This window comes from Balaenoptera borealis (genome assembly GCF_965194805.1).
Source record: "Balaenoptera borealis genome assembly, chromosome: 13".
NCBI lineage: Eukaryota > Metazoa > Chordata > Mammalia > Artiodactyla > Balaenopteridae > Balaenoptera > Balaenoptera borealis.
The window spans coordinates 31,655,846-31,682,320 of record NC_138870.1 but is presented as its reverse complement, the minus strand read 5'-3'; the positions used below and the strand labels follow the sequence as shown (position 1 = coordinate 31,682,320).

Sequence of the window (26,475 nt, the reverse complement as noted above, 5' to 3'; positions counted from 1 at the left end):
ATGTTGCCGTCTATGATACATTTTGGATAATGTTTTATATGGTATAAGGTATGGATTAAAGTTTATTTGTTTTTCAAATAGATATCCAATTGAACCATTTTTAACTTGGGTAACTATTACCAGGTTGTCCTCTATAAAAGTCACACCATTTTACATTTCTGACAGAAATATATGAGGATGTCTCTCACAGACTCACAGTACTTGAATACTAAGAAAAAAGTAGTATCTTCATCTATTGTTAAATTGTAAGTGAGGTTGAGCATCATTTTATATATTTTAGAGCTGTCATTTCCTTTCTGTGTACTGTTTATTTCTGCCCTCTGTTCATTATTTTCTACTGGGATGTTGGTCATTTTTCTTTTTGTTTAGGAAATTAATTTAAAATGCTGAATTCTCAGCCTTTCCTGGTGGTGCAGTGGTTAAGAATACACCTGCCAATGCAGGAGACACAGGTTCTAGCCCTGGTCCAGGAAGATCCCACATGTCACGGAGCAGCAAAACCCGTGTGCCACAACTACTGAGCCCACGTGCCTAGAGCCCGTGCTCATCAACCAGAGAAGCCACGACAATGAGAAGCCTGCACACCGCAACGGAAGAGTAACCCCCGCTCATTGTAACTAGAGAAAAAGGCCACGTGCAGCAACGAAGACCCAATGCAGCCAAAAATAAATAAATAAAATAAATAAAATTTTTAAAAAACAGCCTCAAAGATGTATTACACAACCCAGAGAATATAGCCAATATTTTTTTTTTTTAAGTGCTGAAATCTATCTGATTGCTTTTGCAAAAATAAAATAACTTTCAGAGTGTAACACATGAACACTGAATTTCTAAAAACTATTTGAAAAAAAATTTTAATTAATTAATTAGTGTCTTTTTTAACACCTTTATTGGAGTATGATTGCTTTACACTATAGTGTTAGTTTTTGCTGTATAACAAAGTGAATCAGCTATCTGCATACGTATATCCCCATATGCCCTCCCTCTTGCATCTCCCTCCCACCCTGCTTATCCCACTCCTCTAGTTGGTCGCAAAGCACCAAGCTGATCTCCCTGTGCCATGCAGCTGATTCTCACTAGCTATCTCTTTTACATTTGGTAGTGTATATAGGTCAATGCTAATCTCTTACTTCATCCCGGCATACCTTTCTACCGCCCTGTGTCCTCAAGTCTATTCTCTACGTCTGTGTCTTTACTCCTGTCCTACCCCTAGATTCGTCAGAACCATTTTTCTTTTAGATTCCATAGATATGTGTTAGCATACGGTATTTGCTTTTCTCTTTCTGACTTACTTCACTCTGTATGACAGACTCTAGGTCCATCCACCTCACTGCAAATAACTCAATTTCGTTTATTTTATGGCTGAGTAATATTCCATTGTATATATGTGCCACATCTTCTTTATCTATTCATCTGTCAATGGACACTTAGGTTGCTTCCATGTCCTGGCTATTGTAAATAGTGCTGCAATGAACATTGTGGTACATGACCCTTTTTCAATTATGGTTTTCTCAGGGTATATGCCCAGTAGTGGGATTGCTGGGTCATATGGTAGTTCTATTTTTAGTCTTTTAAGGAACCTCCATACTGTTCTCCATAGTGGCTGTAGCAATTTACATTCCCACCAACAGTGCAAGAGGGTTCCTTTTTCTCCACACCCTCTCCAGGATTTTTTGTTTGTAGATTTTTTGATGATGGCCATTCTGATTGGTGTGAAGTGTTACCTCACTGTAGTTTTGATTTGCATGTCTCTAATGATTAGTTATGTTGAGCATCTTTTCATGTGTTTGTTGGCAATCTGTATATCTTCTTTGACAAAACGTCTGTTTAGGTCTTCTGCCCATTTTTGGATTGGGTTTTTTGTTTTTTTGATATTGAGCTTCATGAGCTGCTTGTATATTTTGGAGATTAATCCTTTGTCAGTTGCTTCATTTGCAAATATTTTCTCCCATTCTGAGGGTTGTCTTTTCGTCTTGTTTATGGTTTCCTTTGTTGTGCAAAAGCTTTTAAGTTTCATTAGGTCTGATTTGTTTATTTTTGTTTTTATTTCCATTTCTTTAGGAGATGGGTCAAAAAGGATCTTGCTGTGATTTATGTCATAGAGTGTTCTGCCTATGTTTTCCTCTAATACTTTATAGTGTCTGGTCTTAAATTTAGGTCTTCAATCCATTTTGAGTTTATTTTTGTGTATGGTGTTAGGGAGTGTTCTAATTTCATTCTTTTACATGTAGCTGTCCAGTTTTCCCAGCATCACTTATTGAAGAGGCTGTCTTTTCTCCATTGTATACTCTTGCCTTCTTTATCAAAGATAAGGTGACCTTATGTGTGTGGGTTTATCTCTGGGCTTTCTATCCTGTTCCATGATCTATGTTTCTGTTTTTGTGCCAGTACCATACTGTCCTGATTACTGTAGCTTTGTAATAAATTTTGAAGTCTGGGAGCCTGCTTCCTCCAGCTCCATTTTTCTTTCTAAAGATTGTTTTGGCTATTTCGCGTCTTTTGTGTTTCCATACAAATTGTGATTTTTTTTTTGTTCTAGTTCTGTGAAAAATGTCATTGGTAGTTAGATAGGGATTACATTGAATCTGTAGATTGCTTTGGGTAGTAGAGTCATTTTCACAATGTTTATTCTTCCAATACAAGAACATGGCATATCTCTCCATCTGTTTGTATCATATTTAATTTATTTCATCAGTGTTGTATAGTTTTCTGTATACAGGTCTTTTGTTCCCTTAGGTAGGTTAATACTATGTATTTTATTCTTTTTTTTGCAATGGTAAATGGGAGTGTTTCCTTAATTTCTCTTTCAGATTTTTCATCATTAGCGTATAGGAATGCAAGACATTTCTGTGCATTAATTTTGTATCCTGCTACTTTACCAAATTCAGTGATTAGCTCTAGTAGTTTTCTGGTAGCATCTTTAGGACTTTCTATATATAGTATCATGTCATCTGCAAACAGTGACAGCTTTACTTCTTTTCCAACTTGGATTCTTTTTATTTATTTTTCATCTCTGATTGCGGTGGCTAAAACGTACAAAACTATGTTGAATAAAAGTGGTGAGAGTGGACAACCTTGTCTTGTTGCTGATCTTAGAGGAAACGGTGTCAGTTTTTCACCCTTGAGAACAATATTGGCTGTGAGTTTGTCATATATGGCTTTTATTATGTTCAGGTAGGTTCCTTCTATGCCTACTTTCTGGGGAGTTTTTATCATAAATAGGTGTTGAATTTTGTCAAAAGCTTTTTCTGCATCTATTGAGATGATCATATGGTTTTTATTCTTCAATTTGTTAATATGGTGTATCACATGGATTGATTTGCTTATTGAAGAATCCTTGCATTCCTGGGATAAACCCCACTTGATCACGGTGTATGATCCTTTTAATGTGCTGTTGGATTCTGTTTGCTAGTGTTTTGTTGAGGATTTTTGCATCGGTGTTCATCAGAGATATTGACCTCTAGTTTTCTTTGTTTGTGACATCTTTGTTTGGTTTTTGTATCAGGGTGATGGTGGCCTCATAGAATGAGTTTGGGAGTGTTCCTCCCTCTGCTATATTTTGGAAGAGTTTGAGAAGGATAGTTGTTTGCTCTTTTCTAAATGTTGGATAGAATTTGCCTGTGAAGCCATCTGGTCCTGGGCTTTTGTTTGTTGGATGATTTTTAATCACAGTTTCAATTTCAGTGCTTGTGATTGGTCTGTTTTTATTTTATATTTGTTCCTGGTTCAGTCTCAGAAGGTTGTAGTTTTCTAAGAATTTGTCCATTTCTTCCAGGTTGTCCATTTTATTGGCATATAGTTGCTTGTAGTAATCTCTCATGATCCTTTGTATTTCTGCAGTGTCAGTTGTTACTTCTCTATTTTCAGTTCTAATTCTGTTGATTTGCGTCATCTCCCTTTTTTTCTTGATGAGTCTGGCTAATGGTTTATCAATTTTGTTTATCTTCTCAAAGAAACAGCTTTTAGTTTTATTGACCTTTGCTATTGTATCCTTAATTTCTTTTTCATTTATTTCTGATCTGATCTTTATGATTTATTTCCTTCTGGTAACTCTTGGGGTTTTTTGTTCTTCTTTCTCTAATTGCTTTAGGTGTAAGGTTACGTTGTTTATTTGAGATTTTTCTTGTTTACTGAGGTAGGATTGTATTGCTATAAACTTCCCTCTTAGAACTGCTTTAGCTGCATCCCATAGGTTTTGGGTCATCGTGTTTTCATTGTCATTTGTTTCTAGGTATTTTTTGATTTCCTCTTTGATTTCTTCAGGGATCTCTTGGTTATCTAGTAATGTATTGTTTAGCCTCCATTTGTTTGTATTTTCTACAGTCTTTTTCTTGTAATTGATATCTAATCTCATAAAATTGCTGTTGGAAAAGATAATTGATACAAGTTCAATTTTCTTATATTTTCAAAAGCTTGATTTGTGACCCAAGATATGGTCTATCCTGGAGAATGTTCCATGAGCACTTGAGAAGAAAGTGTATTCTGGTTTTTTATGGATGGAATGTCCTATAAGTATTAATTAAGTCCATCTTGTTTAATGTATCATTTAAAGCTTGTGTTTCCTTATTTATTTTCATTTTGGATTATCTGTCCATTGGTGAAAGTGGGGTGTTAAATTCCCCTACTATTATTGTGTTACTGTAGAGTTCCCCTTTTATGGCTGTTAATTATTGACTTATATATTAAGATGTTCCTATGTTGGGTACATAAATATTTACAATTTTTATATACTCTTCTTGGATCGATCCCTTGATCATTATGTAATGTCTTTCTTTGTCTCTTGTAATAGTCTTTATTTTAAAGTCTATTTTGTCTGATGAGATTTGCTACTCCAGCTTTCTTTTGATTTCCATTTGCATGGAATATCTTTTCCCATCCTCTCACTTTCAGTCTGTCTGTGTCCCTAGGTCTGAAATGGGTCTCTTGTAGACAGCATATGTACGGGTCTTGTTTTTCTGTCCATTCAGCCAGTCTATGTGTTTTGGTTGGAGCATTTAATCCATTCACGATTAAGGTAACTATCAATATGTATGTTCCTATTAGCATTCTCGTAATTGTTTTGGGTTTGTTATTGTAGGTCTTTTCCATCTCTTGTGTTTCCTGCCTAGAGAAGTTCCGTTAGCAGTTGTTTTAAAGGTGGTTTGGTGGTGCTGAATTCTCTTAACTTTTGCTTGTGTGTAAAGGTTTTAATTTCTCTCTCAAATCTGAATGAGATCCTTCCTGGGTAGAGTAATCTTGGTGTAGGTCTTTCCCTTTCATCACTTTAAATATGTCCTGCCACTCTCTTCTGGCTTATAGAGGTTGTGCTGAAAAATCAGCTGCTAATGTTATGGGGATTCCCTTGTATATTATTTGTTGTTTTTCCCATGCTGCTTTCAATGTTTTTTCTTTGCATTTAATTTTTGATAGTTTGGTTAATATGTGTCTTGGAGTGTTTCTCTTTGGGTTTATCCTGAATGGTACTCTCTGTGGTTCCTGGACTTTATTGACTATTTCCTTTCCCATGTTAGGGAACTTTTCCACTATAATCTCTTCAAATATTTTCTCAGACCCTTTCTTTTTTCCTTCTTCTGGGACCCCTATTATTCGAATGTTCATGTGTTTAGTGTTGTCCCAGAGGTCTCTGAGACTGTGCTCAATTATTTTCATTCTTTTTTCTTTATTCTGCTCTTTAGTAGTTATTTCCACCATTTTATCTTCCAGCTCACTTCTCCGTTCTTCTGCCTCAGTTATTCTGTTATTGATTCCTTCTAGAGTATTTTTAATTCCAGTAATTGTGTTGTTCATCACTGTTTGTTTGCTCATTAGTTTGTCTAGATCCTTTTTAATTGTTTCTTTTATTTTCTCCATTCTGTTTCTCAGAATTTTGATCATCTTTTGTATCATTACTGTGAATTCTTTTTCAGGTAGGTTGCCTATTTTGTCTTCATTTATTTAGTTTGTAGGTTTTTACCTTGCTTCTTCATCTGTCACACATTTTTTTGTCATTTTTTTTTTGATGGGTGGTGCTGTATTTCTGTCCTACTGGTTTTTTGACCTGAGACATCCAGCACTGGAGTTTGCAGGCAGTTGGGTAGAGCTGGGTCTTGGTGCTGAGATGAGGACATCTGCGAGGCCTCACTCTGACTGGTATTCCCTGGGGTCTGAGGTTCTCTGTTAGTCCAGCAGTTTGAACTTGGAGCTCCTACCACAGGTGCTTGGGCCCAACCTCTGGTCTGGGAACCAAGATGCTGCAAGTATCATGGTGTGGTTAAAAAAGAAAAAAAGAAGAAAGAAAAAAAGGAGGAGTATAATATCAAAGAATAAAAAACAAAATAAAATTAGAAAGATAAAAAATATATTAGGAAAAATAAAATATAATTGAAACAACTGCAACAATGTAAAATAAAGCCACAACAGAAAAAAGAAAAAGAAAAAAAGAGGGGGAGGGGGAACAAGTGAAAAGGAGAGATCACTAACAAAGTATAAAGAATAAAAAAAAATTATAAAAATAAATGATTTTTTAGGAAAAATAAAAATAGAATCAGCAACAATGAATCAACAAGGTAAAACAAAACCCTAGTCTAAAAGAGAAAGAAAGAAAAGAAAAGAAAAAAAAGCCTTTGCTCTTGGGGTGTAGTTTAGGCAGGTGTGGAACTTAGGCAGGGGCGGGGTTTCAGGTGGGGTGGAACTTAGGTGGGTGGGGGTGGTGACGTTTGAGAATGAGGTGGGGTCTAGGCAGGGCGAAGTTCAAGCATGGGGCAGGGTCTCTGCTTACGATCTGTGCAGTAAGGGAGGGGCAGCAGGCGGAAAGGAGGGCCTGTGGGGTGCGGAGTTCCCGAGTTTGGAGGTAGGGCCCTGGGTGAGGTTGTGTGGGTGGTGTTTAGGCCCAGCACATTGGAGGGGATCTCCAAGTGTAGAGGTGGGGTCCTGAGTGGTGGTGTAGGAGTGGGGCTTGGGCTCTGTGTGGCAGGAGGGAGGCTCTGAGGGCACAGGATTAGGCCCGGGAGCCCAACAGGCTTCCTAGTGCCTAAGTGGACAGGTAAAGCACTGGCCCCATTCCCTTCTATTCCTTCACACCCCTCCTTCACCGTCTCCCCCAGGATCTCCCCCATTGCCGCTGGACCCCTAACTGTGGGTGGGTCCCGCTGGGTGTATGAACTCCTCCCCTCCCCCAGTCTCCCCTCATGGGTGCCGGTCCCATAGGTCCGACCTTTACTTTTGCTCCCCCTTCCCTCCCTCCCACTCCCTCAGGACCCAGGCGGTGGAGGGGGCCTTGGTGGGCAGAGCATCAGGCCTGGGATCTCAGCAGGTTCCTGGGGGTCCAAGTGGGCAGGGGAAACCTGGCCATGCTCCCTTTTGATCCTCTGCCCTCCCAATGGTTCCCCAATTTCCCCCTTCGGGGGTGGCATCCCTTCCCCTCCCCCAGCTGCCCCTCAGGGGCGCCAGTCCTGTCCTGCCTCTACTTCTCCTCCCCCTTCACTCCCCCCAAGTCCCACATCCTACCTGGTCGCTGGGGGTTCCTTCCGTCCCCTTAGGTGTCTGTGGTCCCCCACCGCTGACAGGTAGGTGCCCCAGTTGTGAGGAGACGTGAATTCCATGTCCTCCTAATATGCCATCCTGACTCCTCAATATTTGAACTTTTAACACCCTAAAATAGTGTTTTTAAAGGAAGTCTCAAATTACTTCATTAGTAAACTATTGCTGAGTTAAATGTAGGACTCTAAAATTCAAATCTCCTAATTCACCAAGATAATTTTCAATGACATGGACTAATCAGAATAGCATTTGAAAAGTCCAGAGACACAGTGACTTAAGTGGGCTAATGCTTTACTTTATTTTACTGTCTATATTTGCAAAACAAGACCACAAAATACAAAAACTTGATGCCAGTCATTAAGATGTGTGTCTCAACAGAATGCTTTCCTACTATGAATCTCTTTAGCAGCATCAATGCTATTTGGCAAAAGTATCTATGGGGGTTTGGTCCCTCAACGTCAATAGGCAAAAACAGGGACATGTTATGATGTTGAAACTTAAAGATAATTGTTCCTTGGACTACTCTTGGTAGATGAATTTTAACTAAGGAGGAGCTTAATAAATGCCATAAATTATCTTTCATTAAAGCAAAAACTGAACTGCAACACAGTTTCACAGAATAAATCACTAAAGTCCTTCTTTTTAAAACAAAATTATCACATTCAATGTCTGTGGGAACTTTTCCTGAACATCTAACAACTAAAACCCCATGTTTATTTCTATTAACCTTACAACATTCTAAGAGACTCACTTGAGAAACACGATGGTTTAATTATTTGAACTTGAATAGAAAATACTGCATCTACTGTGACAAATCATGGTAAATTTAACAGCAATTATTAAGGTATGAAAACAAGTTTTGTGAATTACAAAATTCTTACCAAATCTCTTGGGCAGTTAGGGAAAGTTTCAGCAAAATTTTAGCATTGTCTCTTTGAAATAACTATTTTAAAATATATCAAAAGGCTGGGTTATCCCCCCAAATGTTAATTTCACTAAGTTATTAAATACTTAAGATTTATATACTTTTCTCTGTGTGTGTCCCTCCAGTTTCCAACAAAACTTTCATTTTTTTTCCATGGTTGCACATTCTAATTATCCAAGCAGGAAAGAAACCAGAGTAGGCTCTGACCACATACTAATTAATGTTTATTTGCCCTGCTCTAGGAAAGGTCTAAATCAGGTTTGAAAATTAGGCATTAGTTCCTTACACATTATGGCCATAAAATGCCATTGTTTCTGTATGAGGTCCTCAGGAATGCAATTGCTTACTAGATACCTGTTTTTTGCACTGATGACTTCTGGAATAGGGTAGGCTTCAGGCTCAATGAAGTAAAGTAGGGCTAAAGGTGAGCTTCCAGGAGCATTGCAGCAGAAGAGTCTGAAAAACAGACCTGGAATAATAACTGAAAATCTTTAGAGTATTCTGTAATACTGGTAATTGTCCAAGAAAGAGAATGAGGCAAGCTCACAGCCAGAAAAAAAAACAGGGCAGTAATGTGGCCTCGGCAGCACCTGATGCAATGATTCTGTTGGTCACTTTCTCCTTGAAAGCCTCTTCTTCCTTTTCCTTAGTATCTTTATCTTGGGTTTTTTCTCTCTTATTTGTTCAAGTGCTTCTTCCCCACCCATTCCCTTGGTGGGACCCTTCCTTGTCTGCTTTTCTCCAGAGTGGATGCTCATCCTACTTGATTCTTATTTTTATTCCTTTTTCCTTTTTCCCTGGAGTGTCATCCATATGCTTGGCTCCAACTCTAACTCTAAGCTATTGACTCCAACCTGAACAATCCTGTTTCCTCACCATAGCTCCTAATGCCTGTTGTACATTCCACCTGAGTGCTCAGCTCTCACTTGAACTCAATATATCAAAGCAACTTTTGATACTTTCAACAGTTGCTGGCCACACAACACCTGACTCACATCAGTCAGTATGCTGGGCAGAGGAGATAATCAATGAAGAAGATATGCTCCTTATGCTCTTGAAATCCAAAGTCTAGCAGGGGCAATAGGTATTAAGCAAGTTTTCACACAATCATTATTCTAATTATGATAGTTAATGGTAAAAGGTATTGTACTACAATCTAGTCTATTTTGGGCATTTAGGAAGGCTCCTGTACAAGCAAAATATTTTAGACTTTATAATCCTTTTATAAGAATGTTTACTTTCCTATATTCTTTCAATAAGTTGGAGAATTCTTTAGGCCTGTCCTTTCTGATTCATTCTTAAAAATGGATTTCTTACAGCAGCTTTGAAAAATCAAACTCTCTGAATTAGCAGATTTAGTGAAAAGCTACTTGAAGAAACTTCAGGTAAATTTGGCAACTGAAAATATTTATAAAAAGTAATAATGCTTAGGGTGATAATAATAATTTGGTGATGATGGTTTAAACTCTCTAGCTCTATTTTCTCATGTAAGCTACCCAAAGTAGCATTCCAAGGAGTGCCACTTATCTGTCAAGTAATAATCTTAAATTACGTATATAGCTCATATTAATAAAGGGTATCCACATTCACTATAATTCAATCACATGGCCTTTCCTGAACCATTCTACCTTACTATGCACCTCTCCTCCTTGAAGCTTGAAAAAAAAAAAAAAAAAAAATATATATATATATATATATATATATATATATCGATATATATACACATCTTCTTTATTCCAACATTATTTAGTCAAACTCCTATTCATCCCTTATGGTCTATCTAAAATGTCACTTCCTCATGGAAATGTCCAATAAATACTTTGCATTGGTTTCAAATAACTAATCTAACAGGGCAACTTACTTTACGCACAAAGAAGAGTCAAAGATGAAATTCTGAAGATGGCGGAGTAAAAGGACGTACTCTCACTCCCTCTTGTGAGAGCACCAGAATCACAACTGGCTGCTAGACAATCATTGACAGGGAGACCCTGGACTTCACCAAGGAGGGTACCCCACGTCCAAGGACAGAGGAGAAGCCACAGTGAGACGGTAGGAGGGGTGCAATCAGAGTAAAATCAAATCCCATAACTGCTGGGTGGGTGACTCACAGACTGGCAAACACTTATACCACAGAAGTCCACCCACTGGAGTGAAGGTTCTGAGCCCCACGTCAGGCTTCCTAACCTGGGGGTCCGGCAACGGGAGGAGGAATTCCTAGAGAATCAGACTTTGAAGCCTAGTGGGAATTGATTGCAGGACTTTGACAGGACTGGGGGAAACAGAGACCCCACTCTTGGAGGACACACACAAAGTAGTGTGCGCATCGGGACCCAGGGGAAGGAGCAGTGACCCTAGGGGAGACTGAACCAGACCTACCTGCTGGTGTTGGGGGGTTCTCCTGCAGAGGCGGGGGGTGGCTCTGTTTCACCATGGGGACAAGGACACTGGCAGCAGAGGTTCTGGGAAGTGCTCCTTGGCATGAGCCCTCCCAGAGTCTGCCATTAACCCCACCAAAGAGCCCAGGTAGGCTCCAGTGTTGGGTTGCCTCAGGCAAAACAACCAACAGGGAGGGAACCCAGCCCCACCCATCAACAGTCAAGTGGATTAAAGTTTTACTGAGCTCTGACCACCACAGCAACAGTCAGCTCTACCCACCACCAGAGCCTCCCATCAAGCCTCTTAGATAGCCTCAACCACCAGAGGGCAGACAGCAGAAGCAAAAAAACTACAATCCTGCAGCCTGTGGACCAAAAACCACAGTTACAGAAAGATAGACAAGAGGAAAAGGCAGAGGGCTATGTACCAGATGAAGGAACAAGAAAAAACCCCAGAAAAACAACTAAATGAAGTGGAGATAGGCAACCTTCCAGAAAAAGAATTCAGAATAATGATAGTGAAGATGATCCAGGACCTCGGAATAAGAATGGAGGCAAAGATTGAGAAGATGCAAGAAATGATTAACAAAGACCTAGAAGAATTAAAGAACAAACAAACAGAGATGACCAATACAATAACTGAAATGAAAACTACACTAGACGGAATCAATAGCAGAATAACTGAGGCAGAAGAATGGATAAGTGACCTGGAAGACAGAATGGTGGAATTCACTGCTGTGGAACAGACTAAAGAAAAAAGAATGAAAAGAAATAAAGACAGCCTAAGAGACCTCTGGGACAACATTAAACACAACAACATTCACATTATAGGGGTCCCAGAAGGAGAAGCGAGAGAGAAAGGACCAGAGAAAATATTTGAAGAGATTATAGTGGAAAACTTCCCTAACATGGGAAAGGAAATAGCCACCCAAGTCCAGGAAGGGCAGAGAGTCCCATACAGGATAAACCCAAGGAGAAACACGCCGAGACACATAGTAATCAAAGTGGCAAAAACTAAAGACAAAGAAAAATTATTGAAAGCAGCAAGGGAAATATGACAAATAACATACAAGGGAACTCCCATAAGGTTAACAGCTGATTCTCAGCAGAAACTCTACAAGCCAGAAGGGAGTGGCATGATATACTTAAAGTGATGAAAGGGAAGAACCTACAACCAAGATTACTCTACCCAGCAAGGATCTCATTTAGATTTGATGGAGAAATCAAAAGCTTTACAGACAAGCAAAAGCTAAGAGAATTCAGCACCACCAAACCAGCTCTACAACAAATGCTAAAGGAACTTCTCTAAGTGGGAAACACAAGAGAAGAAAAGGATCTACAAAACAAACCCAAAACAATTAAGAAAATGGTCATAGGAACATACATATCGATAATTACCTTAAACGTGAATGGATTAAATGCCCCAACCAAAAGACATAGACTGGCTGAATGGATACAAAAACAAGACCCATATATATGCTGTCTACAAGACACCCACTTTAGACCTAGGGACACATACAGATGGAAAGTGAGGGGATGGAAAAAGAAATTCCATGCAAATGGAAATCAAAAGAAAGCTGGAGTAGCTATACTCATATCAGATAAAATAGACTTTAAAATAAAGAATGTTACAAGAGACAAGGAAGGACACTACATACATACTTCTTGGGATCACTCCAAGAAGAAGATATAACAATTATAAATATATATGCACCCAACATAGGAGCACCTCAATACATAAGGCAACTGCTAACAGCTATAAAAGAGGAAATCGACAGTAACACAATAATAGTGAGGGACTTTAACACCTCACTTACACCAATGGACAGATCATCCAAAATGAAAATAAATAAGGAAACAGAAGCTTTAAATGACACAATAGACCAGATAGATTTAATTGATATATATAGGACATTCCATCCAAAAACAGCAGATTACACGTTCTTCTCAAGTGCGCACGGAACATTCTCCAGGATAGATCACATCTTGGGTCACAAATCAAGCCTCAGTAAATTTAAGAAAATTGAAATCATATCAAGCATCTTTTCTGACCACAACGCTATGAGATTAGAAATGAATTACAGGGAAAATAACGTAAAAAACACAAACACATGGAGGCTAAACAATATGTTACTAAATAACCAAGAGATCACTGAAGAAATCAAAGAGGAAATCAAAAAATACCTAGAGACAAATGACAATGAAAACACGACGACCCAAAACCTATGGGATGCAGCAAAAGCAGTTCTAAGAGGGAAGTTTATAGCTATACAAGCCTACCTAAAGAAACAAGAAAAATCTCAAGTAAACAATCTAACCTTACACTTAAAGAAACTAGCGAAAGAACAAACAAAACCCAAAGTTAGCAGAAGGAAAGAAATCATAAAGATCAGAGCAGAAATAAATGAAATAGAACCAAAGAAAACAATAGCAAAGATCAATAAAACTAAAAGTTGGTTCTTTGAGAAGATAAACAAAATTGATAAGCCATTAGTCAGACTCATCAAGAAAAAGAGGGAGAGGACTCAAATCAATAAAATCAGAAATGAAAAAGGAGAAGTTACAACAGACACCGCAGAAATACAAAGCATCCTAAGAGACTACTACAAGCAACTTTATGCCAATAAAATGGACAACCTGGAAGAAATGGACAAATTTTTAGAAAGGTACAACCTTCCAAGACTGAGCCAGGAAGAAACAGAAAATATGAACAGACCAATCACAAGTAATGAAATTGAAACTGTGATTAAAAATCTTCCAACAAACAAAATTCCAGGACCAGATGGCTTCACAGGTGAATTCTATCAAACATTTAGAGAAGAGCTAACACCTATCCTTCTCAAACTCTTCCAAAATATTGCAGAGGGAGGAACACTCCCAAACTCATTCTACGAGGCCACCATCACCCTGATACCAAAACCAGACAAAGACACTACAAAAGAAGAAAATTACAGACCAATATCACTGATGAATATAGATGCAAAAATCCTCAACAAAATACTAGCAAACAGAATCCAGCAACACATTAAAAGGATCATACACCACGATCAAGTGGGATTTATCCCAGGGATGCAAGGATTCTTCAATATATGCAAATCAATCAATGTGATACACCATATTAACAAATTGAAGAATAAAAAACATATGATCATCTCAATAGATGCAGAAAAAGCTTTTGACAAAATTCAACACCCATTTATGATAAAAACTCTTCAGAAAGTGGGCATAGAGGGAACCTACCTCAACATAATAAAGGCCATATATGACAAACCCACAGCAAACATCATTCTGAATGGTGAAACCTGAAAGCATTTCCTCTAAGATCAGGAACGAGACAAGGGTGTCCACTCTCACAACTATTATTCAACATAGTTCTGGAAGTCCTAGCCACAGCAATCAGAGAAGGAAAAGAAATAAAAGGAATACAAATTGGAAAAGAAGAAGTAAAACTGTCACTGTTTGCGGATGACATGATACTATACATAGAGAATCTTAAAACTGCCATCAGAAAACTGCTAGAGCTAATTAATGAATATAGTAAAGTTGCAGGATACAAAATTAATGCACAGATATCTCTTGCATTCCTATACACTAATGATGAAAAATCTGAAAGAGAAATTATGGAAACACTCCCATTTACCATTGCAACAAAAAGAATAAAATACCTAGGAATAAACCTACCTAGGGAGACAAAGGACTTGTATGCAGAAAACTATAAGACACTGATGAAAGAAATTAAAGATGATACCAACAGATGGAGAGATATACCATGTTCTTGGATTGGAAGAATCAACATTGTGAAAATGACTATACTACCCAAAGCAATCTACAGATTCAATGCAATCCCTATCAAATTACCAATGGCATTTTTTACGGAGCTAGAACAAATCATCTTAAAATTTGTATGGAGACACAAAAGACCCCGAATAGCCAAAGCAGTCTTGAGGCAAAAAAATGGAGCTGGAGGAATCAGACTCCCTGACTTCAGACTATACTACAAAGCTACAGTAATCAAGACAATATGGTACTGGCACCAAAACAGAAACATAGATCAATGGAACAAGATAGAGAGCCCAGAGATTAACCCACGCACCTATGGTCAACTAATCTATGACAAAGGAGGCAAAGATATACAATGGAGAAAAGACAGTCTCTTCAATAATTGGTGCTGGGAAAACTGGACAGCTATATGTAAAAGAATGAAATTAGAATACTCCCTAACACCATACACAAAAATAAACTCAAAATGGATTAGAGACCTAAATATAAGACTGGACACTATAAAACTCTTAGAAGAAAACATAGGAAGAACACTCTTTGACATAAATCACAGCAAGATCTTTTTTGATCCACCTCCTAGAATAATGGAAATAAAAACACAAATAAACAAATGGGACCTAATGAAACTTCAAAGCTTTTGCACAGCAAAGGAAACCATAAACAAGACAAAAAGACAACCCTCAGAATGGGAGAAAATATTTGCAAACGAATCAACGGACAAAGGATTAATCTCCAAAATATATAAACAGCTCATTCAGCTCAATATTAAAGAAACAAACACCCCAATCCAAAAATGGGCAGAAGACCTAAATAGACATTTCTCCAAAGAAGACATACAGACGGCCACGAAGCACATGAAAAGATGCTCAACATCACTAATTATTAGAAAAATGCAAATCAAAACTACAATGAGTTATCACCTCACTCCTGTTAGAATGGGCATCATCAGAAAATCTACAAACAACAAATGCTGGAGAGGGTGTGGAGAAAAGGTGACCCTCTTGCACTGTTGGTGGGAGTGTAAATTGATACAGCCACTATGGAGAACAATATGGAGGTTCCTTAAAAAACTAAAAATAGAATTACCATATGACCCAGCAATCCCACTACTGGGCATATACCCAGAGAAAACCGTAATTCAAAAAGACACATGCACCCGAATGTTCATTGCAGCACTATTTACAATAGCCAGGTCATGGAAGCAACCTAAATGCCCATCCACAGATGAATGGATAAAGAAGAGGTGGTACATATATACAATGGAATATTACTCAGCCATAAAAAGGAACGAAATTGAGTCATTTGTTGAGAAGTGGATGCATCTAGAGACTGTCATACAGAGTGAAGTAAGTCAGAAAGAGAAAAACAAATATCGTATATTAACGCATGTATGTGGAACCTAGAAAAATGGTACAGATGAGCCGGTTTGCAGGGCAGAAGTTGAGACACAGATGTAGAGAATGGACATATGGACACCAAGGGAGGAAAACTGCGGTGGGGTGGGGATGGTGGTGTGCTGAATTGGGCGATTGGGATTGACATGTATACACTGATGTGTATAAAGTTGATGCCTAATAAGAACCTGCAGTATAAAAAAACAAACAAACAAAACAACTAATACTAAACTTTCATTGGGTTATTTGCATGGAAATATGTTAATATAAATGTTTCAGACATTACATGAAATTTCTAAAAATCTTATATTTGTATTTGTATGGAAATATGTATGGAAATATGTTAATATAAATGTTTCAGACATTACAAAAAAAAAAAAAGATGAAATTCTAAAATTCTTTTATCTAACAGGGAAAATGGCAGTTTACAACTCTTCTGCAGTTAGATGTTTATCTGAATATGATTATCCAATGATAACTAGTTAACATTAAGAACTTTCATAGAATAAACCCTACATTCCTTGAAATCCTTTAAATGTCTTTAGGAGAAATGCAAATCAAAACTACAATGAGGTATCACCTCACACCCGTCAGAATGGCCATCATCAAAAAACCTACAAACAGTAAATGCTGGAGAGGGTGTGGAGAAAAGGGAACTCTCTTGCACTGTTGGTGGGAATGTAAATTGGTACAGCCATTATGGAGAACAGTATGGAGTTTCCTTAAAAGATTAAAAATAGAACTACCATATGACCCAGCAATTCCACTACTGGGCATATACTCTGAGAAAACCATAATTCAAAAAGAGCCATGTACCACAATGTTCATTGCAGCACTATTTACAATAGCCAGGACATGGAAGCAACCTAAGTGTCCATTGACAGATGAATGGATAAAGAAGATGTGGCACATATATACAATGGAATATTACTCAGCCATAAAAAGAAACAAAATTGAGTTATTTGTAGTGAGGTGGATGGACCTAGAGTCTGTCGTACAGAGTGAAGTAAGTCAGAAAGAGAAAAACAAATACTGTATGCTAACACATATATATGGAATCTAAAAAAAAAAAAAAATTGTTCTGACCAACCTTAGCGGCAGGACAGGAATAAAGACACAGACGTAGAGAATGCACTTGAGGAAACGGGGAGGGGGAAGGGTAAGCTGGGACGAAGTGAGAGAGTAGCATTGACATATATACACTACCAAATGTAAAATAGATAGCTAGTGGGAAGCAGCTGCATCACACAGGGAGATCAGCTCGGTGCTGTGTGTCCACCTAGAGGGGTGGGATAGGGAGTGTGGGAGGGAGATGCAAGAGGGAGGGGATATGGGGATATATGTATACATATAGCTGATTCACTTTGTAATACAGCAGAAACTAACACAACATTGTAAAGCAAGTATACTCCAATAAAGATGTTTTAAAAAGTCTTTAAAAGGTGCCTTTCTTAAGAATTTTACAAGAACATATTGTAAACCCATCTAACTTGATTCAAAATGGAGTAACACCTGTCAAGGGCCCCTATTAAGTCCCTTTCAGACACCCAAGAACTGGAAATTACTGAAGACTGCAAGTCTATTCTCTGAAAAACCACAGCCTACAGAGACACAGCCGGCCCGGGTACTGCTGTGGACCAGAATAGACATAAACCCACCCCCTTTTCCTGCACCTTGCCTTGTGAAGCCCAGTAAAAGGCTCAAACCTCCACCCTTCGGTGCCGATGCTACTGTATGAGTCTGGCCCCTTTCCTCCCTTGGAAAGTGAATAAAAACTTTCTTTTCTTCTCTTGCTAATATTTCTGTGAATTCTTTCACAATCCGCGTCGGCTCACCTAACACATTTTCATGATTACTAGACACAGAGCAGGTCTTACTTTTATTTCTTCAGTAGGCTTCTATAAAATAAAATTACGGTTAGCTTAAAAAATATACTTAGGTCTCTTCCCCCAAGCTAATTTTGGGCAGCATAACAGAAATGTCTGGAGTTTTAGGGCATTTTCCAATAGGGAAAGGGAAACAGAAAACTCTAAAGTGTGACAAGTGGTGGGTGGGGAGATCAGGAAAGGAAACCAAGAATGAAACGTGGGAAGGATTTTTGGCAGCGCAAAGCCTCAAGACTGCATCCACACATCCTCACCTGCGACTCTATAGATTCTCTACGCAGGTGGCTCCAATTGTATTAAAATGTTAAAACCAACGTAGGGTAGGTCCTCAAATCACGAAAACAGTTCCTCCCTGAGTTAGTCTTGCCAGCGGGCAACTCAGTGCTTTGGCGCTTTAAAGGAATGTGGATACCCATAACCCTCCGTCCCCCCAGTACCCCCTCTCCTGCTTCGCGGTACTCCGCGTCCTGATCTCTGTCTCCCCCTGGTGGTGAGCGTCTGGGGACCCTCAGGCGCTCGGGTGACGCTGGAGGGAAGGTGCCTGTAATAAAGGTCGCTGTAATGGAGGGGAGCGGTGGGTACCTCCCGTGGCTTTGCAGCTTCTGCATCCTGGCACAAGTCTGGCGGCCCCAGAATCCAGTTTCCAAACACGGCGCTCATTCCGGCTCAGTTCTGCTTTTATCCGCCCAGGTTCATTCAGGTCTTGCCGGGTGGGAGTCGGAGTGAGGGAGGTGTGTTTTGTGGTTGTGATTCAGGTTTTAGAACGTAACTTCCATGCATTTGGAAACGAGGGGGCGCAGAAGAGCCCCGAAGGTAGAAGGATTGTCACCTTTAGACCCCCATGTTCCGAAGAACTGAGGGAAGAGGGAAACCAGATGGCTCCTTTAAATCCCATATAGTTTTTTTCCCCTCCACCTTAGGTCCATCCTGCTCTCCTCTTGTTCCATATATTGATCTGTTACTTTACCACCGCATACATAAGGTTGGAGATCGTCCCCAAGTCCGTCTCATCCTCCCCAATCCTTAAGCGGACGAGGGTGGACAGTCCAGAAGCGGGGACTCGGCTCGTCTGTCCTATGGCGTAGTGGGAGGGGACCTCCGTGGACTCCGAGGGCGAGGTGAGGATCACCGCTGGATGGGAAGGGGTGGGCTTATGATGCGGGATTTAGGAACTGGCGTGGGTGTGAAGAGGCGGAGACAAAACCCTAACCGCACTCCAAACCGGGCTGGGCTTGCTCTACTAGACGGTTGGGTTCTGGGTTTGCTGCTACCTATCCCGCCAGGCTGCCCGGTGGCTCCGCAGAGCCTGACGCTCAGAGCCGGGAAAGGATCGCGGAGAGTCCTCAGCCGGGGCTGCTGCCGGCAAGGAGGGGACAGGGAAGCTGAGAGCACGGTGCGCCACTTCCCCGGCAGCTTCAGCTTGTGCAGGCCTGGCCTGCTGCTGCCTCGCGGCTTTGCACTGAGGTCCGCCTCTCCCCTCCCTCCCACTTCCCGCGAGCTGCCTCCGCCTTCTTCCTCTGCGTCCACCCTCAACCCCCAACCCCGACTGTCGGGAGCTGGGCTAGGAGCCCTCAGTCGGCTGGAGCTCTGGATGTGGGCGCCAGACAAGCCCACGGCGCCTACCTCCAAGATGGACAGCCGCTACACCAGCACCGCGGGCCTCGGGGATTTAAACCAGCTGAGCGCGGCCATCCCGGCCACACGAGTGGAGGTGTCCGTGTCCTGCAGGTGAGGACGCAGCCCTTCCCCTCCCTCCTTCTGCCCTCCCATCTACCCGGTCGGTAGCGCTTGGCAAGCGCTCAGGGTACCCCGAGGCTTTGCGCGGGTGTGAAGTTGCGCAGTGAGTGGGAAATAGCCCAGTTGTGGGTCTCGAGTCACCGCCGGGTCGAGTGACAGAGCGGAGAGCCGCAACTAGGAGCGAGTGTGGGCTACGGGACTTAGACTTCATTTTCTTTCTGGGAAATGCTGTAAAAGTTGGCTGGGCTGTGACTCAGCGGCGGGAACCCCTGGCCGCCGCCCACTTTACAAGCCCTTTTTCACGTCGCACACCCGAGCTGTGGGGTTGGGTGATGACAGGAATCGAATGGGACAGCATTGCCAAAAGCGCTTGTGAGCAATGCGCGCAGTGGCCCAGGACTCCCTCTGGTAGGCGTGTGCAAACCTGCTGTCGGCATGGTTGGCTCCAAACCCCGGAGCTTCCTCCCCACCCACTTCCTGGAGCCATCCAGCTGGCTTCCCGCCCCCCGGGCTCTTTGCCTTTGGCCTTCTAGGTGGAGATTTCGGCTGCAGCCTTACCTAAAATATGGGAAGTCAAGACTTTTTGCCTGAAAGTGGATACATTTGAGTGTGTGTGTAACAACCTACACTCTGCTGTACATTTCAAACTCCTTTGCGTGATGTTCTTTGGGTCAGTTTCCTTGTAAATAAAGCAGCATAATTGCTATATTGCAGAAGATTTTGAGAAAGAGATGGACAGACTACACTAAATTTGTAATGGCAACAGAAGGAGAGAGAGAACTTGCAAATTATACTACTGACTGGAGCCCACTCCCTTGTTTGCATACTTTGATCTTTCTCAGTGGAAAGCTCTTCTCACCTGTCCACTTTTCGCTTGTTTTTAATGCCCTCAAATCCTCCCTTTCCTTTTTTTAGCAAAAAAAGGAAAAAATCTTGAAGAAATCTAATAAACATGGGTAATCTTCGATGTAAATAAGCCCCGAGGCATAAACTGCTATCAACCCAGTGGTATTTAATTTTGCATTGTCACAAGACTAAGCTTAAAAGCCAAAGGAATGATTTATTTATTTATTTTTTTTGGTGGAAACTCAAGCATCAACACTCCCCTCCCCCGAGGTATTAGGGGATAGGTGATAGATAGCCTTAGTAGCTATCCCTGAAACTATATCCCATGATTGCTTGCTTCCTCTTAAGTGACCTCAGACCATAATAGTAATTCTGAAAGTGGTTGCTAACATTAAGCTTTTGCCTTATTGTGGTCACTGCTTTAAATGCTGCCTGAGATTTCTGTCAATTGAACAAGTGAAACTGTATGGAAAATTCGTTTTAGACCTTAATTTCTAGGCCTTTTTCTTTTCTCTGAAGCTAGCTTTGCATGCTAGAGGGAGGTTATTAATGTATGCAGATAATGCATAGCCTAAAGTCCTACAATAACAGCATTTTCTAGAGTTCTTATTCTCTGCTGAACATCCTGCAAGTCTGAATGGCATGTGGCCTGTACATGGAATGAATGCAAATGTAAATTAAATCTGAATTCCCCATAAGCTCTTTAGGGGTGATGGGGAAATTTTACCTTAGCTGGTCTTTCTGCCAATAAGGTCCGTATTTAACTGCTTTTTTTTTGTTTTTTTCCTCCCTTTGATGCTTGTTTGCTATGGATGTAGTACTGGGAATCCTGAAGTCAATTGGCTTTAAGCCAGTTTCTTTCAGCTTGCTACCTCAGAACCTGGAGATCCCCTTGTTTCAGCCTTTTTAAATACCACTGATTTATGTATTGTTTTTAATTTTTAAATGTTCAAATAGAAAAAAAAAGTTCTGAAAGAGAACCCAAGTACTTATAGTACTTATACTGTTGATAATTGGATCTTGTAATGATAGATGGTGGTGTCTTTTGGGCTTTGGCATAAGAGACCTGGTTATATATTATGGCTTTGTGACTTACTCGTGTTGTTGCCTTGGAGCAAGTCTTTAAGCTTTCTAATGTCTAAAATAAAGATAATTATGGTATTTATGTTATATAGGGTGTTACCAGAGTTTAATAAAATGATATCTGAAAAATACTAACATGATGTATGACACAAAAGAAAGTGTTAAAAAATGTTAGTTATTATTATGATATTGGAAATAGTATATATTGAATAAATGCATTATATATGATTCAGCTATGGAATTCTGTAAATAGTCCTTCTCTTTTGAACTTCAGTAAATTGGTTAAAGGATACAAGGATAGAGGTGGCCTTGAGATACCTATTCCCTCTTTCTCTTTCTTCTTTGATATGTATAAAAAGCGTATTTCCTGGTTGTTTGTGGGGATTTTACTTAGCAACAAGGTGCAGCTGTAGACCCCTTAGCCTTACTATGGGCAAGCAGAGCAAGGAATTACCTTGCCTTTTCATATTGAAGACTTCTTATGATTTGCTGACAACCCTTTTGATAACCTCCTTTCACTGTGTCCAGTCTAAGACTTTGTAAAAGTTTTATGATGTTTGCATCTTCATTTTGAGGGAGGTGAGAAAATCAGCAATTGAAGCTTGAAGCTAAACACAATTAATGGAAATCATTTTGTATATTAACTTATGGAAGTGTTTGAGTGTCTTATATGTTTAGCCCTATGCCATGCTCCATGAGAAATGCAAGAGAAGTTCGCTGAAAACGTAAAATCTGGTTGGGAGATAAATATAATATTAGATTATATAACACACGATAACATAGGACTAAATCCAAAGATGAGGTTCATTCACAGGTAGGGAGGAGATCATTGTGGAACAGAATACTTGGAATATGCTGCAAAGAGGAGATGGGGCTCGAGTGGAGACAAGACAGATTGGCATGGTTGGTATGAGAGAAAGGGCAATATACGTGGTGTTTCCATAGTAGCTACAAAGTTGGTGTGTTAGAGTGACAAGTACACTTTTCTAGCTATATTTATGTAGAGATAAGTTCCTACTCTTTGACCTAACCTTCTACTCATTATTTAGGTCTTCTTGCATTCATTTTTAAAATTATGTTAATTTTTTAACATTTAAGATTTTTAAGTTATTGGGTTACCTAATTAAAGTGTCTATAGCTGAAATGATACAACCTTAGAAACATAAAGTAACATTTATAACATTCCTGTTTTATTATGAAAACAGATTAACATAGAATAATGTTAAAACCAATGGGAAAAATAATATGCAGTAATTAACTGTTTTCCCTGGGACCTTGGTTTGTTGCACTATTTCTCACACACGGTTTTGATGATTTTTGTCATTTTCTCTGATTGAGAAATTAGCTTATCAAGTATAAAGGCAGGGAGGGCAGTCTATATTTCTAGATTTTGTAGGTTAGGTATCACATGTAAATCCTTTCAAAGCAATAATCTTGTAATGGTGATAAAACTAATTTTAAAATCTAGTGTGGAAGGAAGAATACAAAGTGGAAAAGTAATTCCTACTTTGTACTAGGAATTCTAAAAAGCACTTCCTGACCTGGCCATAACTGTCTTGCCTAATCTCCCACCACTCCTTGCATGAACTCTGTGACTGAACATAGTCTAACAAATACGTGCTTACTATATGCGAAAACTGGGGCCAGGTAAATGTGGCTACAGAACACTAATAAGAGGTACAGTCCCAAAGCATGTGCTGTTGTCTTATTGGGCCAAACTCTCTTTGCCTATGTGGCTGTGCACATGCTGTTCTCTGCCCTGAACGTCCCTTCCTCTCTTCCCCTTCTTGATTAGCTTGTTCTCCTTCTTCAAGGCTCAGATCAAACATCATTTTCTCTCATGACCCCTATTCCAAGCTGGATTTTGCTGTATTCTCAAAGCAGCTGGTATGTACCAATATTATAGTTATAATTCTTGGTCTCTGTAGTCTCCTTGAGGACAAGTTTTGTCTCTTTCGTATCTACACATTCTGAACTTGGCATAGAATAAATAGTCAGTAAATGCTGGTTGCTGTAATCCTCTGAATGAATCATCTGTCATGGGGAGAGGGGTTTGCCTGTTAAAATACAAACCCCTAGGCCCCACACCAGATCTACTGAATGAAAATCTCTGGGACTAAGGTCCAGGAGTCTGTACTTATAACAAGTTTTCCATGTGCTGGTTATATACATTAAATTAAAAGAAAAATATTGATGGAATGAACAAATCTATGAATAAATCAACTCTGAACCTAGTATGTGAGTGGTAGTCAGAAATTTCTCTTTGCTTTGGATAGGGCCATTGGTGATTCATTCTCAACTTGCTGACAAGATGTTGTTAGGCTCTCCTGGCACTGCTGACTTCTCAGACACCTCATATTACACAAGGCTTATGAATTGTCTTTTGAACATTTTGTACCAGGCTTTTTTTTACCATTTCCGTATACACTAAACATTTTAATTTACTTGTTTGATGAGCTAATGACTCTGACTGTAGTTACTTGGTTTGGATTAACAGTACCTGCCTCAGTAAGGTGCTAGGAGTATACGTTTCAATGGCATGCTGGAACTGGCTTAAATGGGATTGAAATAGGAATTCGTGTGCCAGTGGTTAAATACAGAGATTTTTAAAAATTTGTTATGTAAGTCTATAATTAAATTATATTAAAGACAAAGTTAAGACATACTCAAAAATTATTTCTAATTATTTTAGTAACTACATTTTATTATTATCTAGATTCTTTACTATCATCTATGCTCTGTTTCTTAAATCTGTGGGTTGAAAATATTATGCAGTTATGTGCTACTGCCCATCTTATCTCAATCCATGTTCAGTGACATCACATTTGGTAGCTTGAAATTGACTGTGGTGGGAATATTTATATCATGGAAAGTGGCAAACACTACAAATCAGGGTTTGATATATTGTTTAGTTGTTGTCTATGCTTAAGACATTCTGTGGGAATCAATTGGCTCTATAGAATTTACAATAAAAGTATTATTTGTATATATTTTATTATTTGTATATATTTTATTATTTGTAATTGCTCAGCTACACATACTTTATATCAGTTAAATTTATAATAAATTATGTACATACAACACACACATACATTCAGCTTTTTGGGGGGAAGTCTGTTGTTAACATACTTGCACATCACTGTTTATAGGCCTTTTGTAAAAGATAAAGCATGTACAAAGGAAAATTACTGCTGCTGTCAGGTTGTCACTATTAGAAATGTTAGTGTCAAGTTCTGCTCGGTCTCTGGTTTTACTTTTTTACTATAATAAGTGGGGTTATGTGATCTTTTATAATCCATGAAAGGTTTTGGCAGCCTGCAAGTGTATTGTGAATAAAACAAGAAGATGAATGAAATTTTGTATACTTTTTCTTCTCTTCTTTTCATGTAGTCCTTTCCACATCTTTATTCTTCTTTTACTTTGAAGATTTTTTTCGTTTTTCCATCCACTAGTGGGATGTACTTTGCAAATTTATGTGTTACCGTTCCAACTCATTTAGTGATTAATTGAGCACTGGGGAAAGCAAATTCAATTCCAAGAGACAGAATCTGATTGGTCCAGTGGGAAGTGATCCAGTTTGAAACAGATACTGATGATGTTCTGAATATCTATGGTGAAAGAGAATCCAAGTGTTCAAACACAATTGGTGGCTCCACTCCAATCCACATTGGTTATCTCTTAGACACACTTTACCCTTCTTTTGTCAGACAAAATGTTGGACATTAGCCTGTAAATAGGTTTTCAAGTGATACTGATGAATTATAAAGTTACTATAAGCTAGGGAAATCAGAATACCTGTTATCCTGTTAATGAGGCATGTGACAGGCATGGCCACAACAGCCTATACTCTGGCTCTGCAGTTCCTGAGGTCCTGTGGTTCAGAATTGTAGTCACCCAATAGTGCTTTTTTGGGTTTGTCTTAACCCCAGAGTTTCAGAGAAATTTGTCCTAGGGGCATTTTTGGACAGTGCTTTTGAAGTCTCAATGTGGGAGTTGCCCAGGTATGTCTTAGCAGAGAAAAGCTTTACTCATGTTGTTGTTCTATCAATAGTTTGGTATGCACTGCATTTTTTTTTAGCATTTGGGGTGTTTAAAACAGCCTTGTAATGTGGAGAATGTGAGTCTAGAAGCAATTCACAAAGCAGGGCCCCATAGGAGAGGATGCTAAAGCTGTGCTCTTTTAGGTAGGCTGTTTGTGGCATAATAGTCGGAAGCCTGAATTCCCTATTTGAGTTTACTCAAGGCAGAGAAGAAAAACAATCCATCTCAAAGGGGTTTTATTCATTTGTTAGCCTGTTTTATAATAATAACACTTGCTTATTTGAGCCAGTTTGCTTAGCCTTGAGGAGCATGAGTGTGGAAGTAGACCAGCTCTAACACTTGCTAGCTATGAAACCTTGGAAAGTTACTTAATCTCTCTGTTCCTCAATTTCTTCATTTGTAGAGTGGGGATAACAATAGCCCCACCTCTTATTTTGTTTTGAGGGTTACATAAGCTAGTACATTTACATGAGTTAAAACACTGCTTGTCACATTAATTAAGCACTCAGTAATTACAAATAGATATAAGCAAAAAATAAAAATCGCCCACTATTTCATCAACCTATATGCATTTAGTTCATTTCTTTCTGTTGGGAGACTGAGATATTGAATCATATCCTCCGAACTGAGAAAGAACTTTGAGACTGAAAAATGAAGCAGACAACTCCATAAAGTGCAATTATAAAGTCTATTGGGGGTAACTTACATACAGGTAGGAAAGATCAGGCGAAAAGAAGATCCAGAGGCATTCACAGCTGTGCTTTGTACTGCCAAAACGGGTACGGGGGATTTAAAGGTACCAAAGTTAAAAACAGAATCTGACTACCAAGTGAGAAGCACATCCATACAGACTGGAACCAGGGGCACCCACCCCACTTCTGGGTCTCATG

General features: G+C 39.4%; 1 protein-coding gene across 1 annotated transcript in view; it reads left to right on the top strand.

Annotated features, from left to right (window-relative positions):
- The first annotated feature begins 15,592 nt into the window (after positions 1-15,592).
- The window catches only part of CPNE8 (copine 8), a 326,808-nt gene continuing 315,925 nt past the window's right edge, over positions 15,593-26,475 (top strand). The window contains exon 1 of the mRNA XM_082351373.1: positions 15,593-19,606. Coding sequence (XP_082207499.1) covers positions 19,014-19,606 — 593 coding nt within the window. The 5' untranslated portion in view covers positions 15,593-19,013. The remainder of the gene's footprint in view (positions 19,607-26,475) is intronic.